Raw genomic sequence first — 20255 nt, 5'->3', positions numbered from 1 at the left:
TAATTTGTGTGTTATTAGTTTAAGCACACTATGTTTGTCTATTGTTGTTACTGAGATGAAGATCAGATCAAATTTGATGACCAATTTATTCAGAAATCCAGGTAATTCCAAAGGGTTCAAATACTTTTTCTTGCCACTGTATGCACACTGAGTGTATAAAAAATAGAGAACATCTTCCTAATATTGAGCTGCACCCCCCTGTAACATGTAAAGTGTTGGTGCCATGTTTCATGAGCTGAAATAAAAGCTCCCAGAAATGTTCCATACGCAGAAAAAGCTTATTTCCCTCAATTGTTTCACTGTTAGTGAGCATTTCTCCTTTGCCAAGATAATCCATCATTATGGCATATCAAGAAGCTGATTAAACAGCATGATCATTACACAGGTGCACCTTGTGCTGGGGACAATAAAAGGCCAATCTAAAATGTGCAGTTTTATCACACAACATAATGCTACAGATGTCTCAAGTTTTGAGGGAGCGTGCAATTGGCATGCTGAATGCAGGAATGTCAACATGAGCTATTTCCAGAGAATTTAATGTTCATGTCTCTACCATAAGCCGCCTCCAATGTCATTTTAGAGAATTTGACAGTACGTCCAACTGGCCTCACAACCGCAGACTATGTGTAACCATGTTAGCCCAAGACCTCCACATCCGTTTTCTTCACCTGCGGGATCGTCTGAGACCAGCCACCCGGACAGCTGATGAAACTGGAGATTTTCACAACCAAAGAATTTCTGCTGTCACAAACCATCTCAGGGAAGCTCATCTGAGTGCTCGTTGTCCTCATCAGGGTCTTGACCTGCAGTTCGGCGTCATAAACAACTTCATTAGACAAATGCTCACCTTCAATGGCCAGTGGCATGCTCGAGAAGTATACTCTTCACAGATGAATCCCGGTTTCATCTGTACCAGGCAGATGGCAGACAATGTGTATGGCTTAATGTGGGCAAGCAATTTGCTGATGTCAACATTGTGAACAGAGTGCCCCATGGTGGTGGTGGGGTTATGGCATCGGCAGTCGTAAACTATGGAAAACGAACACAATTGAATTTTATCAATGGCAATTTGAATGCACAGAGATACCGTGACAAAATCCTAAGGCCCATTGTCGTGCTATTCATCCACCGCCATCACCTCATGTTTCAGCATGATAATGCATGGCCCCATGTTGCAAGGATCTGTACAGAATTCCTGGAATCTGAAAATGTCCCAGATCTTCCATGACCTGCTGTCACGACTTCCGCCGAAGTCGGTTCCTCTCCTTGTTCGGGCGGCGCTCGGCGGTCGACGTCGCTGGTCTTCTAGCCATCACCGATCCACTTTTCATTTTCCATTGGTTTTGTCTTTGTTTCCCACACACCTGGTTTTCATTTCCCAATTACTGGTCATGTATTTAACCCTCTGTTTCCCCCATGTCTTTGAGTGTGATTATTTATTGTAAAGGTCGGTACGTTTCCGGGTGTTTTTTTCCCGTGTTTTGTGGCAACCGTTATTGTTCGCACATTAGTATTGTTACTTTGTGCTGTCTTCTCAAGTAAAGTGCGTTGTTCACGCATCTCTGCTCTCCTGCGCCTGACTTCATGCACCAGCTACACCCACCGCCTGACAGAATCACACACCAGTCGTCATGGAGTCAGCAGGAGCAGGTACCCCTGTTATTGGGGTCCAGGAGCACGTCCAGGAGCAAGCAGCGATGCTCCATCATCTCGGCGCCACCATGGATCGCGTTCTACAGACTATGGATCGCTGAGAGAGAAAGGGAGGTCCTCCAGCGCCTCCGCCAGTGCAACCAAGGTCTCCACTACTCGCCCCTCTTTCACCCGGTCCCAGTGGGATTCGTCTGGCCCTCCCTAGGGAGTATGATGGGATGGTTGCACAATGTCAGGGTGTCCTATTACAACTAGAGCTCTACCTAGCACCCATTCACCCGGCGCCTTCGGACCAAGAGAGGGTGTCCGCCCTCGTCTCATGCCTCTCAGGGAGAGCCCTGGAGTGGGCCAACGCCGTGTGGGGAGAAGCAGATGCGGCGCTGGACCACTTCAAAGATTTCACCTGCCGTGAACGTCTCGTACATCTGAGGCAGGGGACGAGGAGTGCCCAGGAGTTTGCTCTGGACTTCCGGACCCTGGCCGCTGGTGTGGGATGGAACAACAGGGCCCTGATCGACCACAATCATTGCAGTTTGCGCGAGAACGCCCGTCGGGAGTTGGCCTGCAGGGACACCACCCTCACTTCGATCAGCTGGTGGACCTGTCCATTCGGTTGGATAACCTGCTAGCTACCCGCGGATATCCAGATCGGGGTCTGTCGGTTCCATCCCCCAGCACCACCGCTCCGACGCCGATGGAGCTGGGAGGTGCTGCGCTTAGGGAGACCGGAGGAGGTTCCGTTTCATGATGGTGATGGGGAGGTTCGGTGATGGGGAGGTTCCTCTGGGAGTCGAGGCAGAAGGCAGGGCACTCTCGTGTCACCCCAGGTGAGCCGGCACCATGCTCACCCAGAGCTCTCTGTTGCCCACATGTTTTTGAACTTTACTTTTCCTGAGTTTTCCCCGCATTCGCAGCATAATGCGCTCGTCGATTCAGACGCAGCTGGGAATTTCATTGACAGATCATTTGCCCATAGATTACGGATCCCCATTGTTCCAGTGGATATGCCCTTCCCAGTTCACGCCCTAGACAGTCGACCATTAGGGTCCGGGTTGATTAGGGAGGTCACCGTGCCCCTGGGCATGGTGACGCAGGAGGATCATAAGGAGAGAAACAGTCTCTTCCTTATTGATTCTCCTGCGTTTCCCGTGGTGCTAGGCCTACCCTGGTTAGTCTGTCATGATCCCACTGTTTCGTGGCAACAGAGGGCTCTCACGGGGTGGTCACGAGAGTGCTCGGGGAGGTGTTTAGGGGTTTCCGTTGGTGCTACTACGGTGGAAAGTCCAGACCAGTTCTCCACCGTGCGCATTCCCCCTGAATATTCCGATTTGGCTGTCGCCTTCTGTAAGAAGAAGGCGACTCAATTACCACCCCATCGACGGGGGATTGTGCGATAAATCTTCTGGTAGACGCCGCACTTCCCAGGAGTCACGTGTATCCCCTGTCACAAGCGGAGATGGCGGCTATGGAGACATATGTCTCCGAATCCCTCCGTCAGGGGTACCTTCGGTCTTCCACTTCACCCGTCTCCTCGAGTTTCTTTTTTGTGAAGAAGAAGGAGGGAGGTCTGCGCCCGTGTATTGACTATCGAGGCCTAAATCAAATCACGGTGAGGTACAGTTACCCGCTACCTCTCATCGCAACAGCGATTGAGTCAAAGCACGGGGCCCGGTTTTTCACGAAACTAGATCTCAGGAACGCGTACAACCTGGTGCGTATCCGGGAGGGAGACGAGTGGAAGACGTCGTTCAGTACCACCTCAGGGCATTATGAGTACCTAGTCATGCTGTACGGGTTGATGAATGCTCCATCAGTTTTCCAAGCCTTTGTAGACTAGATTTTCAGGGACCTGCACGGGCAGGGTGTAGTGGTGTATATTGATGACATTCTGATATACTCTGCTACATGCGCCGAGCATGTGTCCCTGGTGCGCAGGGTGCTAGGACGATTGTTGGAGCATGACCTGTACGTCCAGGCCGTCTCCTTCCTAGGGTACTGCATTTCCACCTCAGGGGTGGAGATGGAGAGTGACCGCATTTCAGCCGTGCGTAATTGGCCGACTCCCACCACGGAAAAGGAGGTGCAGCGGTTTTTAGGGTTTGCCAATTACTACCGGAGGTTTATCCAGGGTTTTGGCCAGGTGGCGGCTCCCATTACCTCACTGCTGAAGGGGGGTCCTGTATGTTTGCAGTGGTCGGCTGAGGCGGACAGGACTTTTGGTCACCTAATGGCTCTGTTTACCTCGGCTCCCTTGCTGGCCCATCCGGATCCTTCTTTGGCGTTCATAGTGGAGTTGGACGCGTCCGAGGCTGGGATAGGAGCCGTGCTCTCTCAGCGCCCGGGCACGCCACCGAAGCTCCGCCCCTGTGCTTTCTTCAAATCAAATCAAATGTATTTATATAGCCCTTCTTACATCAGCTGATATCTCAAAGTGCTGTCGAAGAAACTCAGCCCTGCGCAGCAGAACTATGATGTGGGGGACCGGGAGTTGTTGGCTGTGGTGAAAGCCTTGAAGGCGTGGAGACATTGGCTTGAGGGGGCTAAACACCCTTTTCTCATCTGGACTGACCCCTGCAACCTGGAGTACATCCGGGCAGCGAGGGGACTGAATCCTCGTCAGGCAAGGTGGGCCATGTTTTTAACCCGTTGCGTTGTTCACTCATCTCTGCTCTCCTGCGCCTGACTTCATGCACCAGCTACACCCACCGCCTGACACCTGCATACACACCAGACATGAAACCCATTGAGCATGTTTGGGATGCTCTGGATCGGCGTGTACGACAAAGTGTTCCAGTTCCTACCAAAAGGAGTGTGACAACATTCCACAGGCCACAATCAACAGCCTGATCAACTCTATGTGAATGAGATATGTCGCACTGCATGAGGTAAGTGGTGGTCACACCAGATACTGACTGGTTTTCTGATCCACATCCATAGCTTTTATTTTAAGGTATCTGTGACCAACAGATGCATATCTGGGAGGTTTTAGTATGCCTTGCCAAGAAGGGCACCTACTGCTAGAAAAAGTCAGACATTGAATATCCCTTTAAGCATGGTGAAGTCATTAATTACACTTTGGGTGTATTGATACAACATCCAATCACAACAAAGATACAGGCGTCCTTCCTAACTCAGTTGTTGGAGAAGAAGGAAACCACTCAGGGATTTCACCATGAGCCCAATGGTGACTTTAAAACAGTTACAGAGTTCAATGGCTGTGACAGGAGAAAACTGGGGATGAATCAACAACATTGTAGTTACTCCACAATACTAACCTAATTGCCAGAGTGAAAAGAAGGAAACCTGTCCAGAATACAAATATTACAAAACATGCATCTTGTTTGCAACAAGGCAAATAATACAAGTAACACAGCAAAACATTTGGCAAAACAATTAACTTTTTGTCCTGAATACAAAGTGTTACGTTTGGGGCAAATCCAATACAACACATTACTGAGTACCACTCACCATATGTTCAAGAATGTTATGGGTATGCTTGTAATCTTTAAGGACTGGGGTATTTTTCACGATAAAAAATAAATAGAATGTAGCCAAGTACAAGCAAAATCCTAGAGGAAAACCTGGTTCAGTCTGTTTTCCAACAGACACTGGGAGATGGAATCACCTTTCAACAGGACAAAAACCTAAAACACAAGCACAAATCTACACTGCTTACCAAGAAGACAGTGAACATTCCTGAGTGTTACAGTTTTGACTTAAATCAACTTGAAAATCTATGGCACGACCTGAAAATTGTTGTCTAGCAATGAACAACAATCAATTTGACAGAGGTTGAAGAATTTTGAAAAGAATAATGGGCAAATGTTGCACAATCCAGGTGCAACATTTGCTCTTATAGACTTACCCAGAAACACTCACAGCTGTAATCACTGCCAAAGGTGCTTCTACAAAGTATTGACACAGGGGTGTGAATACGTATGTAAATTAGATATTTATGTATTTCATTTTCAATAAATCTGCAAGAATTTCGAAAAACTATTTTTACTTTGTCATTAGGGAGTATTGTGTGTAGATGGGTGATAATGTTTTTATTTAATCCATTTTGAATTCCATTTTGAATTCCATTTTGAATTCAACAAAATGTGGAATAATTCAAGAGGTATGAGTACTTTCTGAAGACACTTTACATATGAAGTGGGTAAAACAGTATGTAAACATGATTAAAGTGGCCAGTGTTCAATGACTATGTACTGTACATAGGGCAACAGTGACTAAGGTTCAGGGTAGAGTACCGTGTGGAAATTGTTAAAAGGCATCCTTGTGCATAGAGTTGCATGGTTTGTTTAACTGCAATCATTGGTTTTTGTTTGGCATGCATTTTAATGTGACAAATCGGAGTCTCAGCATTACTTTGTCACCGTGGAATTGATCAGCACTGCTTTGGGGCATAAACTTACATTAGAACCCACCATAATCAAGTTGAGTAGCCACACTATTAGGCCTATTCATAAAAGTAAGCATGCTGAAGTACAAACAAACTATTTCAAACTCTACGAAAGTACAGAATTTTGCGAAGAGAGAGATGCCATCAATTTATTTCATTATTCCTTTTCTTTCGTATTTTGTCTTTTTGTGGAAATCTGTACGCAGTAAGGGGTTTAGAGTATATCCTGTAGACTAGAGGAATGACCTGGGTGGAAAACCTGTTCAACAGGACCTGCTCACTCTGTCAGATGACACCTGCATGACCACAGAATCTAATAACTACCAATCCTCCTGCTCTATGTGCATGAAAAACGTTCAAATGATATGTGTGTGAAAAACAGAAAATGCTCATAACCAAGTCTCAAGACAAAAGAAAGGCTGGGTCTAAAGGTGGGAAATTATAATAACACTATTCTCAGACCCAGGTTTCTGCATGTGTTGCCTTTGTAGGCTAAGTTACGTCTAGACAGAAAAGGTCCCTCTGTTTCTACTGTTTACTCTCTGAAAGGCTAGTTTGTATGAATGGCTCCGTGAATTAATGTATTCTGATTAGCAAATAACTCTTATCTGTGCTGGCTGAGCACCCAGCCTGGTCTCATAGACTAGACGTAACATATCGGGACACTCAAATTAGGGAAAGGGGGATACCTTGTCAGTTGTACAACTGAATGCATTCAACTGAAATGTGTCTTCCGCATTTAACCCAACCCTTCTGAATCAGAGAGGTGCAGGGGCTGCCTTAATCGACATCCACGTCTTCGGCGCCTGGGGAACAGTGGGTTAACTGCCTTGCTCGGGGCAGATGACAGATTTTTACCTTGTCAGCTCGGGGATTCGATCCAGCAAGCTTTCGGTTACTGGCCCAACGCTCTAACCACTAGTATGATATGTTATGTTTGGTATGGTTACATAAGACAGATGGTTACTTAAAGCAAAAACTAAAGTAGGTGGTTGGTCGGGGTGGATATGTGGGTGTATAACGCAAATTTCTATCAACCCAAAGGTTTGCGAATTCAAATCTCATCACTGACAATTTTAGCTAATTAGCAACTTTTCAACTACTTACTACTTTTGAGCTACTTTCAAACTACTTAGCATGTTAGCTAACCCTTCCCCTAACCCTAACTTTAACCCTTTAACCTAACTCCTAAACTTAACCTTAATCCTAACCCCTAACTCTAACCCCTAGCCTAGCTAACGTTAGCCACCTAGCTATAATTTGTAAAATATCATAAGTTTTGCAAATTCGTAACATATAGTACATTGTGCAAATACATAACATATGGTACGTTTTGCAAATGTGTAACATATAATACGAATTGGGCGATGGACAGCCACAAATTAATACACAACATACGAAATGTAAGATCAAATAAGAAAGGAAGTATTTTAGATTTTAAGTACAGAATAATACAAAATGCTCTGAGACCAGGTTGGAGCACCAGCAATGGAATCTTAGGTGACAGTTAATAGCTTTATTGAATTGGAAGCACTGACCCCATTAAAACCAACTGAACATCCCAGACTGAAGTAAACAAAATGCTGTCCTGCTTTTGTACTCTAATGTAGTGTGTGTGTACGTGTGTGTGCGCGTGCATGTGTGTCTGTGTGTATCTGTGTGTGACACTTCTTTTATGAGCCTCTAATTTAATATTGTCCCCTTTACTAACCAGACCCATGCAGTATAGTGACAGGGACAGGACAGGCACATTAGCACTGCCTGTCCTCAGCATGTACAGCTATTTAAACTACCTGAGTGAACTGAGTGAACTGAGCTGCTGAGGTAAACTGAGGTCTATTAATCAAACTTTGTAGGCTACCTATCCATCTTGTTTACAGTTAGTTGTGGCTTTTCTGTCCTATAAAGTTAATGCTTTGAGTAGCCTATCTGTAGCTTCTGTCCTATAAATTAATGGTTTGAGTAGCCTATCTGTAGCCTACAAGTCTACAGTCTAATTCCTCTTATGGGCCTATTTTGGTACTTGAGTCCAGAGTGACACAAACCCCATACAGGATATCACATTCTTTCTCCCATTGTTTGTCTTTCCCAGGAAACAGGAAACTCAGGCAGAAGTTGTGAGTCTGTGACTTTAAAACCTGTTTGTTTGTGTCTCAGCCTGTGTGTGTGTGTGTGTGTGCGTGCGTGCGTGCGTGTGTGTGTGTGTGATTGTGTGTGTGAATGTATGTTGTCTGTTATGTCTTTATTGTCCCTCTGGACATGGTATTGACATAATCAACACCCTGCGTGCATGTTAACAGCAGCATGTCTATTAGAAAACAAGCGTACACATGTTTTGGTGTGATACCTCAGTCGGTCATCACCTCATAGCAGCTGTGGGAGTAAGTAAATGAAGGTGATGAAAAGAATTGCATTCTTATCTTCTTTTTCTCATATTGTTGGGTGATCTTATCTCTTTCTTGAGATAAACTAATAAATTAACATTACTTCCAATGATGAAATGGCATAAACTAAATACAACCTATAAACTAGGGGAATACTTATTACTGTATAAAGTGTCTAGGTACAATAGGTAGGCATATTCATGCTGTTGGCTACTAGAGTGTTTAAAATAGTTTTAAGTGTATAACATGTGCCAAGTAAGCACAATGCAACAAGATAAAGGAAGAGAACAGAGTGAACAGAACAATTACGAGCTTGTTTTACATAGGTTTACTTATTGTTGAAGAAAAAAATAGTGTAGCCTACAATGAAGATGAAAATATAACTTATACCATACATCATATAAAATGGGCATGGCACAATTACAGATGGTTGCCAGCCCAATCAGTATGGCTTTTGATAAACATTGCTTCAGTTACCATCAAAAGCATGTTTGATTCGTTTGAAAAGAAACTGGATAGTTCCTTACCTTTTTTTATTGTCGCTGTTATGGTCGAATTGAACTTTTTGTATGAACAGGTTTTTTTACCGGCAGCGATAAAAACAAATTATTCCACCGGCGTTCTCTCCGGCTGTAGCCCACAAAAACGAATAACGAACGTAAAATTAACCGCTGCTCTTTCGCTAGTGATCCATTGGGTCCAGAAAGCGAAGCTGTCTACTAGGTCCGCATATCCTTATCGTCCACAGTCCCATCCATTCACTCTCTCTGCCTCCTCCCCTGTCTCCTTCAGCCAATTCAGAGAAGACGAATTTCCCACTATTTATTCTGTGCCAGTGCTGGCATGACCTGACCAAATGCACGGTCCACGAACAAGCGATGCGGGACCTGCTGAACTATAGTCCATATAAACAAAGCTCTGTCAGTCTCTGCTCTGCAAACGTAGCTCTAAATTTGTGTTTTATATTTATTATTGGCAGCAGCTACTCTTCCTATGATCCAGCAAAATTAAGGCAGTTATAAAAAAAAAATTAAACATTACAATACATTTACAACAGATTTCACAACATATTAAGTGTGTACCCTCATGCCACTACTCTACTACCACCTATCTACAACACAAAATTCATGTCTACTTGTGCATAGTGAGTATGTTATTGTGGGTTTGTATGCATGTGTCTGTCTGTGCCTATGTTTGTGTTGCTTCACTGTCCCCGCTGTTCCATAAGGTGTATTTTTTATATATTTTTTTACATCTAATTGTACTGCTTGCATGAGTTACTTGATGTGGAATAGAGTTCCATGTAGTCATGGTTCTATGTAGTACTGTGCGCCTCCCATAGTCTGTTCTGGGGACTGTGAAGAGACCTCTGGTGGCATGTCTTGTGGGGTATTCTTGGGTGTCCGAGCTATGTGCCAGTAGTTCAAACAGACAGCTCGTGCATTCAACATGTCAAGACCTTTCACAAATAGAAGTAGTGATGAAGTCAATCTCTCCTCCGGTTTGAGCCAGGAGAGATTAATGTTAGCTCTCTGTGTAAATCTAAGGGCCAGCCATGCTGCCCTGTTCTGAGCCAATTGCAATGTTCCTGTCCCTCTTTGTGGCACATGGCTGAACAGTAGTCCAGGTGTGACAAAGCTAGGGCCTGTAGGACCTGCCTTTTTGATAGTGCTGTTAAGAACGAAGAGCAGCGCTTTATTATGGACAGACTTCTGCACATCCTAGCTACTGTTGTATTAATGTTTTGACCATAATCGTTTACAAAAGTTTTATATTTTTTTATTGTATTTATTTAACCTTTATTTCAAATCAAATCAAAAAATCAAATCAAATTTATTTATATAGCCCTTCGTATATCAGCTGAAATCTCAAAATGCTGTACAGAAACCCAGCCTAAAACCCCAAACAGCAAGCAAAGCATGTGAAAGAAGCACGGTGGCTAGGAAAAACTCCCTAGGAAAAACTCCCTAGAAAGGCCAAAAACCTAGGAAGAAACCTAGAGAGGAACCAGGCTATGAGGGGTGGCCAGTCCTCTTCTGGCTGTGCCGGGTGGATATTATAACAGAACATGGTCAAGTTGTTAAAATGTTCATAAATGACCAGCATGGTCAAATAATAATAATCATAGTAGTTGTCGAGGGTGCAACAAGCACGTCCGGTGAACAGGTCAGGGTTCCGTAGCCGCAGGCAGAACAGTTGAAACTATTTAACTATCTATCTAACTATTTAACTAGGCATGTCAGTTAAGAACAAATTCTTATAAACGACGACAGCCTACCCCAGCCAAACCCTAACCTGGACGACATTGGGCCAATTGTACGCTGCCCTATGGGACTCCCAAACACAGCCGGTTGTGATACAGCCTGGAATTGAACCAGGGTCTATAGTGATGCCTCTAGAACTGAGACAAAGTGCCTTAGACCACTACGTCACTCGGGAGCCCCCCTCCAAGTAGTTTAGTCGTACTCAACTTGCTCAATTACCACATTATTCATTTCAAGTTAGAATAATGTTTTAATTGGATGTAGGATAGCTAGAGGGGTTTAAATATTTTCTGAACTGTAAAATGTATTTATGCTGGACATTCAAATTAGTTAACATTGGAACAAACATTGCATTCATCCTTCAGTTGTCGGAGAAATAGCAAGCCCACTTGATGAAAACAACATTGGGGATCCAACCTCTCAAGGTATTGATGCTAAAGAGCTGAATGTGTATTTTCTTGTGAAGGACAAAACCTATCCAACACTAACATTTATATGCCAATATATTTGCAGGTGCACTTCATTCAATTACATTGATCACAGAAATGTGTATTTTGCTTTCAGGGAAATATAATAACAACTCTCAGTCCTGTCCAGACCTCTGATTTCAAACATGGCTGGCTCTGTGGATGCTGCTGTTCTCTCTTGAGCACAGTGATAGTCTAACCAATGGGGTAATACGTTTTTTAGACTAAGTCTGCAGAAAGTTCAATTTTTATGATGATTAATCTATAGGTCAAAAAAGGAAGCTGTTAGAGTTATCATGAAAATTATAACATTGTTAAAATGATGAACAGGCCCATTACTAAAAATAGAAAATGATTGAGTAGTACTTGGTCAGTAGAATTTATGTGAATGTGCAAAATGCATATCTTTCAACTGACAGAATTGTGGAACAAGTTGTACGGGAAAGGAAGGGAGTGCCAGATCATTGTGGAGTCACTGGAAACTGAACAATGGAAAAACTCTGAAATCCCCAGAAACTGCAGGACTAGGAAATGGGAGGAATTGAAAAAATGACTAGGTTTACTGTAAGGTAGCTCAACCAGGTCAAAGCGTTAACAGACAAACTAAAGGTGGGTGGTGCCCTGTTCTCAATCTCACCCTTGCATACCCATTTAAAACAAAAGATTATCATTTGTGTCTAGGCAACCTACTGGTGTGTACGGAGACAAAATGTTTAGTTCAAAGCCTAAATTAGTCACCCAGGGGACTGCCTCACCCCCATCCCCCATTTTGGGGGATTTCTGCTTGCGAGTGATTAGGCTTAACCCAGTGCCATGTGTGCACTAAGCATCTCTACCCCCAAATCTCATCCTGGCCTCAGGTCCCATGGCGATTACCACAGAAGGCCTTGTCACTTTGACACTTCCTATATCTGTCCTATTCATGATACACTAAAAAATAAATATAGATTGCACACTAATTTTCTTTTTATAAGGATGGAGCCAGTTTTCCAAAAGAAAAAGAAAATCAGTCTGGTCATTGATGAGAAAGACGGTATTGGCTACAGAGTAAAACCTCTATTAAATTAATTTTGTACATAAATAAGAATAAGACCTATTTGTGCAGGTATGAACAACCAAAAGCCTCACCATACAATTATTTATTTATAAGCTAAAAATGTACAGGTCCCTTGAGATGAAAAAAACAACAAATGACTGATTTTGAGAATAATTGTATGAATAATGTTTAATAGAAAACTGAATATTGATGAATAACTTGTACAGTAAGTCATATTTTCATAGTTATTCAAAATAACAAGCAGAGATATCAACCGCTAAAGTGGAGGGATCATTGTTTTAGGGGAGATTAACACCATGAATATTAAATAGAGAGGATTATGTTCCATCAGTGACCCTCGTGGAGCAGATGTTAACATGGAGAGGAGGGATAACCTCCCGGGACATGATGGGGGCAGGAGAGACCCGGAGCTGATTCACACACTATGCCAATCTCCTTGGTAGGGCCATTGTCAGTGTGTCAGTGTGCATCCCATCACCATGCATCTCCAAGTATCTGTCTCCTATTACAGGCCTCAGGCCAGATTAACTCTGACAGCCACTACCATTAGACTTGACCTTGGTTAACTGGTAATATGATAGTTGATGCTTAGACATCACCTCTCATTAACATTGTAAATCATATTGTTTTCTGTGTTTTTAACTTGTTTACATCCTTAATATAAAACAAAGGACACAAGAAGAATTGCGGGTGTGTAACCATATGGGCTAGTGTCTATATGGGCTATAGACATCCCATCTCATACAGCAGAGCAGCCGAAACAGGTCGACTGTATAATGGTACTGTATTAATACAGCCACCAGCCCTCATTCTGCTTGTTCATTTCTTTGGAATGAAAGGACAATTTTAGTATTTTCCAGGTCACAGGGAAATAATCCACCATTAGTCTCTCCTTCAGCTTTGTTCGCCCATCCCCTATCCCCCATCCCTCATTTAAAGATGAGGTGTTATGTGACTGGGGGATAGTGTGGAGGAAGCTTGAGGGATTTTTGTTTGTGAATTTCCAGTTTTTCTCCCGTGTGTCTCTCTGTAACTCTTGTTCCACATTTTCTTAGCTAAAACCATATTAGCATATTAGTATGCTATCATTGTAAAATGTATTCTTAATTAACTGACTTGCCTAGTTAAATAAAGGTTCAATAAAAATGAAATACAAAAATAACAGCACTGTTCATTTACCTGCATATATTTCATAATGTTTATCTTAACGAAAGTGTAACAAAATGCAATATTAGAAAAAATATATATTTTAGGCCAGACAATGTGATATAAGAAGAGTTCGTTTTTGTGTTCATTTGAAAAAGGTGCAAACATTCTTACTTTAGAAAACACTTTCAAATACAATTTTAACATTAACGACTATTCTAAAACATTAATATATTTTTTATAATATTTTCAAGCTAGGTTTTTTATCCTGGTTTTGATGACATCAGTTTGTTCAATATTTGTACAGCGATAACAGACTTGAGTGAATAATACTGGACTTCCTCTTGATTTACACTACCATCTAGTGGACTTAATGGCTTCACTTATCTTAATTTATGCCAGAAACATTTTGGTAGAGTATTCTAGGTATTAAAAATAACAATATTGTAGAATATCTTTAGTTTGTAACATATATAAATTGCATTATTTTAGCTGGCTTTTGTTTTCTCTGTATAAGCCAAATCATCACCACTGAGGAACGTCACAGAAAACAATCAGTTGTTTATTTTATTTGGCGCCATCTAGAGTGTTCAGAGGACATGACAGCGGAAAATAACGTTTTCAAATGACGGTTTATCAAATTTGTTTAGGCTATTTGTATTTTAGCCATTGTCGATACGTGCGAAAGTTTCACGGGGAAAGAATGCCGACAGACTCAGGAATTGTTCCAGATATTGTGGTCGACGAAGATTTTCAGGACGAATCCAAAACGTTTAACGAGTTGAAAAGCAAGCCCTTGAAAAGCAAGTCAGTCCAGATGTTTACAACCTACTGCCTGCCTTGGAGCTGGATGGGTAAGATGATGATTAATTTATGATTGCTGATAGACAGATTTGCACATTCAGCCAAAATGTTTCACCAGACATTTGAGATTTTATTTCTAAACCTTTCAAGCAACTTTCCTGACATTTGAGCAACATCTTGTGCAGATACTATGCTACTTAAATACAACATCATAACCCAATAACCCATTGAATTTGGGGACACCTAGGCTTAAGACTAAAGTAAACCAGATATGTTTCCCAGTATGCATATTTCCCACTCTGGGTTTTCAGTGCAGATTAAGCTAAACTTGTCAACACAGTGTAGTGCAGTAAGTCTGACAGATAGGCTCATTAAAGTGCACATGGTTTGTTGATGTTTTCAAATATATAAATATGTCTAATTAGCTAGAATTATGATGGATCATCAGAGTAAGTCTGTTATGTCCCGGTGGGCACAGACGTCAGTTCACGTCTCACATTTGGTTGAGTTGGGGGAAAAAAACTATGAGTTTTCCATGTTCACTCAATGTCATCAGATTTTTGTGTTGAAATGACGAGGAAACAAAGTTGATTCAACCAGTTTTTGCCCAGTGGGTGTAACATGTACATTATGGGCCATTCTCTGTTTGGACTGTAGGTAGCACCAATGTGGAGACAACATGTGACTCAGTTACTGAACAGCATTACCCCTGGAATGAAGACCTTGTCTGAACACTGCTCTCCAGTGTTCATCCAATTCAATGCTTCAAGCACTGGAGCTGAGCATGTTTCACATTTCTTTCTCCCTCTCCCTTCTCTGTGGTAAATGTACATCACTGAAGTGTAGCAAGTGTAGAATTCTGGCCAGCAGAATTGCTGAAACCTTATTAATATACATGAATCTTGATCATGATAAAATAATGAATATGGCCGTCGTGTGCTTATCAGGTTTGTACCTTTGTCTTAAGATTGACCAGAAGTGTGCAGAAAGTAAAATTGGCACCCATAACCAAATCTCACATGGCAACAGGTGTGAAAAGACTGGTATTGTCATGTGGTATCTCAGATTGTTCTGGGAGGAAGGATGTTTGACATGCACAAATATTTTCAGACTATCCTGGCATAGAATCACCTTTTTATCAGAGCAGACATCCTTTTTGCAGAGACAGTTATCCCTGTTGTGAATGGGTTGTCCCATCTGGCACCTTATTGTAATCGTTATTCAACTGATCCCACAGTGATACTAATACATAATGCTTTGTGTTGTCAAGCTTGCTCTGACAGGCCTCCCTGTCTGGGTGGTGTATGAAGGTGTGGTCCCTTATAGGGAAGATGCAGATTGAGAGAGCAGGAATTTGCCCCAAGGGATTAAGATAACATGTCTGTGAGCTGTACAAACATGTGACATGGATTCACTGAACGGGAAGTGTCTGTATATTCACCTGAGGCAGTCAACTGAAAATGTTCAATGAGATCAGTCATGTAACTACTTTCAAAATGTACATGTTTGCTATATAAGGCTATGCAATTTGGTTACATGAATGCAGAAATGTGAGTGAGATGTTCTGTAGATGTACTGTATACAGCACAGAATGCTTTGATGATTTTGTATGGATTCAATTTGGTTGATTATAATTTCTACTCAGTCATATTCCCCTCTAAGGTAAATTGTACTGAACCAGTATACTATCTGATACTCTCCTGGGTTTCGGTAATATCAACAGCATTTTATACATTAAAGTAGATGTATTACAGTATATCATCTGTATGCTTGTGAAGTGAACACAAGATGGTGCTTTAACTCCCATTACGAAAGTGTTCCAAAAACACATTTTCATGTAATCACGTGATCTTGCCTGGCGTTAATTTGATAACATGTGACAACATGTAAAGCAACATGTGATAATATGAAACTATACATGTGAAAACACGTGACCACATGTGAAGTGTTCCAAAAACACGTTTTCACATGATTTCACATATGATGTTGCATCTGAAATCATGTGATTTTCCACATGTGAAATCAGACATGGATTTTCATGCCTCATAAAGTAGTGGACAGATATTCTAGTACGCTAAAATTACATCTAATTAGTTACTTCCTTCAGAGATACTGTGCATTTGTTATGAACCAAGTCGAAATGCCAATGCGAAGACTGATGTTACTTATGAAGCATCTTGTGTATGTGTTGCGCAACAACCTTGGTTTGGCTTGTGTTATGTCATTACCTTTCACTCCTTACTTTATTTAACTGCTAATGATTACCTTATTTTGCTGGGATTTCCTTTAGAATAATATCCTTGAAACAAATGTTATTGAAAGAGAGATACAATATAGGCTCGGACCTATTCAGTATTCACCCACTGCATTTGGATACATACAATAGCACTTCTGTGTACCTCTCCGTAACTGTTAAGACCCGTCATGCCATTAGCTTACTTATTTGGCAGGTTAACATGTTGTCATCTGTGATATTGTGAAATGGCATGTGAAATATGAAATGGAGGGCAATGCACTGATAATAATAAGTTGGTGAACAGGTTCCTCCGGTGTGATTCATTTTTACCTCAAAATTATTGAACTATAGTAGAGGACTCTGAGATTTCCACTCATGCAATAATAGGAAGGTGAAACATTTTACTAGGGTCTGGAACAGAGAACACTTTATTTTTATACCGTTACTACATGGAAACAGTTGAATCACAGCCCATCCTTCCTGTTATTCTGTGACCACAGGCTGTACTAAATATATTGAAATAAGTGTCTTGGAAAATGTGTACTTCGAGATGGAGACTCAGATATTTTAGTAAAAATCACAAGGTCTTCCAAAGATATCTTTAGGATTGTTTTGCAGCAATTATTTAGAAACATCATGTATTTTTATGAGTTTAGTGTCTCAACATGTATTTTCTTTACGAGTGTTTTGTGTACGGCTGTGTGTTTTATTGTGTGCATGTGGTGTGTATCTGAGACAAACTGATCATTGACTAGATCAGAATGGTGAACAGTCATATTTCAAAAGAAGCAAGTCAACACATTTGCGTCACAGGACACAGGCCGTTTGCGTTTACATGTTTTTTACAGACATATATGTTATTGCAATAAATATAGTGTTACCCAAATTTTTCCCAACGTCAAATATGGTTGGAGGGAGTGTATCTGGATTTATTTATCATGTTTAGTGTAAATAATCAACATTATCAATGAAAGTATCACAGCTAATTGCGTGTAAGGCTTATTACCTCTAGACATTCAATGATACTTCAGAAAGCAGAGTGGGGATCTGAAAGTGAGACATTATTGTGTCATAACCGGAAGTACTGCCATCCTCTTCTCCTTTAAAAGGACTCTAGGTTTTAAACCACATACATATTGATGTTAGTCTCAAAAGAGCCACTGCCAATCATGATAATAAAAAGGTAGGATATGATCAACTGTCTTTCATGAAATACATTATGATACCTAATCTACAGAGTGTAATCTGCTCATACTTAACAATATTTAGGCTATCTGACATAATATTATACCTTGCTTTGTAATTGCTTTGAGAGTTTACTTCTTCCAGTTTATATTCAACATAACTTCTGGGGTTATCTAGTTTTATTGGTTGGAACCACTTATTGATGCATGCATGCTTGGTGCGAAACCTTTCACCATTGCCATATCTACCCAATTGGCAACACTTGATGATTTGTGTCCAAGCCACGCGCACACAGGGTAATTGTTTACTCTGGATTACTATTGTTTACTATGGAGGAAATGGCTGGAAAACATTGTGTTTTATCTAGCGGCATGGGACATTGAGGTCAGTCCTCCCCTAGTTGTCATGCATGCTTGTTTTTCTATGATATTTTATGGGAAGAAACAACTTGGTCATTTTTATATTTGAATACTGAATTGGTATCCCTGGTGAGTTAGGTGCATGTGCTCCCAAATTCTTCTTGCTACGTGCTTTTACCAATATTATGATTCTTTAAAAAAAGATATATATATTCCAGGTGTGAATCTATGATATTGTTCTATTGAATTGCCCGAGCATATTTGGTTCTCTTCAACCAGCCTTTTGAGGGATTGTCCCTGGCTGCAATTTGATACTTTGTAACTGCTAACCAGACCAGAAAATGTATGTTAGTGAATTGGCAAAAGCCACTCTAGTGATATATGGAACAATAACTGCATTGTGGCATATCTATACATTTCACAGTGTCTCAATACATTTCAAATGTCTCAATAGCATGTTGTGCTATTGAAATGTATTAAGATTAGGAAGTAGATTAAATATTGAGACATCCTTGCATTGTGATGTGCTTAATTGATCTCAGCGGTCTGGAACATTCTGTCACCAGACCTTTTTATTAGCTTAGCATCCATAATAATTATAATTGGCCTAATTAATTATTTAATGTATGGGGCACACTGCTATTACAACCTATTCTATAATTATAAATGAATCGACCGATCGGTACAAGCTAATACTACATGGTGGCCTTGCTAATTTAGCAACAACAACAAAAACTATTAAGCAGTTTCAAAAGACTTCTGGGTTTTTGCATGGGCTGCATCTCAATCCACCTCATTCGCCTACAGTATGTCGGCCTCCCGCATCTGCGGTGGAAGGTGGCAGAGCTACAACAGGGTTTGTCAGACCAGGAGACATCCAGAAAGTCAGTATTAAAAAAAAAACGTATGTAGAGTCCAAACGGTTTGGGCTAGACACTAAAAAGACTACTCTATGGAAAGCTGAGACTTTTACGAACACGCTCTACGACGCCCACACGCTTCACAGGACTCGTGAGAAAGTCAATGTGACTGAGGTAAAAAATTACTGAATATGATTTTTGGGGACCAGGGTTACATATGTAACCTTTTTTTTGTAACCTTTTTTTTAGCTTTCCTATATCTCTCAGATGCATTTCAGACACCTCAAACCATACTTCCTTTTGATAAGGTTTTGGGATAAAAAAAAATTGCCATGTATGAATGTTATTCACTGCGTTTCTATCGGCTAATAACAGTAAAGCCAAATTCAATGTTTCATCAAAAACATGTATTTTATTAATTAATGGATACCTACAGAGTTCCTAAAACTCAAAAACAAATAGCTAAATGGTCCATCTTATAACCGTATTAAAACAATTCCATATGTTAGCTTAGTAGATAATGCAATCTAGAGGCTTAGACTCTTAGGGGTTAATGGTTTGTGGCTATGGTCAATGATGAGGTCAGTCAATCACAGCCTGAAGATTACCCTATATATGCTAGTATGATAAATGTTTTGGTTTTGTTCGGAAGGAACGGACCAGTCAAGCCATACAGAATGCTGTTGTCCCCGCAAGGCACAATGATGATTTGATATTTGGTTTGGTAAATTTCTGTACCCTCTCCCTGATGTCTCTCTGTACCTTAAGTGGCCACAAACTACACAAACTTCATGTCTTTATAAAGGCCTTTATCAACGTATGTATAGTTACTTTAACTGTATGTCAATAGACGAGAGCCAGAGGACTCTTGAATTCTGCGTGAATAGTAGGGCGGGAATTGCCAGGGACCTCACGATGCGATATTATCACGATACTTAGATGCGGATACAATATGTATTAATTGCCAGGGACCTCACGATGCGATATTATCACGATACTTAGATGCGGATACGATATGTATTAATTGCCAGGGACCTCACGATGCGATATTATCACGATACTTAGGTGCCGACACAATATGTATTACAATTCTCACGTTTCCTGCGATTCGATCCTACGATTTTATTGCGATTTGATGTTCCAAACATATTACTCACTATATATGTCTGCTGCAGCGAGACAAGAGGGCACATGAGAAAATTTGTTTTGATCAGTCATGGAAATAAAAGTGCTGAAAACATGTTGGCTCACGATTTAAAAAGAAGATGGAGAACAAGCTATAGGATGGAAAATACCTGCATTTTGGCGCAGGAACAGCTGACTAGCGCTAGCTAACACTGCCTAGCATATATATATATATTTTTTTTACAAATCGATACTTGAAATCAAATTATCTATATAATATTGCAAAAGTAGTATTGTGATATGTAACTGT

The 20255-nt window shown here is 41.1% G+C and overlaps 2 protein-coding genes across 3 annotated transcripts in view; one reads left to right on the top strand and one right to left on the bottom strand.

The window, feature by feature from the left end:
• frmd4ba (FERM domain containing 4Ba) overlaps nt 1–20255 on the bottom strand; it is an 85220-nt gene that overhangs the window by 58133 nt on the left and 6832 nt on the right. Inside the window, exon 1 of one of the 2 annotated variants that reach the window (XM_029774738.1) lies at nt 8970–9250. The exons of the other annotated variant lie outside the window; for it this stretch is intronic. The gene's annotated coding sequence lies outside the window, so the exon portion shown is untranslated. Of the gene's footprint in view, nt 1–8969; nt 9251–20255 lie in introns of those variants that run through there. 2 annotated transcript variants of the gene reach the window in all.
• The window catches only part of LOC115207557 (microphthalmia-associated transcription factor-like), a 34475-nt gene continuing 31798 nt past the window's right edge, over nt 17579–20255 (top strand). The window contains exon 1 of the mRNA XM_029774740.1: nt 17579–17599. Within this exon, the coding sequence (XP_029630600.1) occupies nt 17586–17599 (14 nt within the window). The 5' untranslated portion in view covers nt 17579–17585. The remainder of the gene's footprint in view (nt 17600–20255) is intronic.

The sequence above is a fragment of the Salmo trutta genome, chromosome 14 (assembly GCF_901001165.1).
Source record: "Salmo trutta chromosome 14, fSalTru1.1, whole genome shotgun sequence".
Lineage (NCBI taxonomy): Eukaryota > Metazoa > Chordata > Actinopteri > Salmoniformes > Salmonidae > Salmo > Salmo trutta.
Note: the sequence above shows the minus strand (reverse complement) of the source record. Positions and strands in the feature narration are given on the sequence as shown.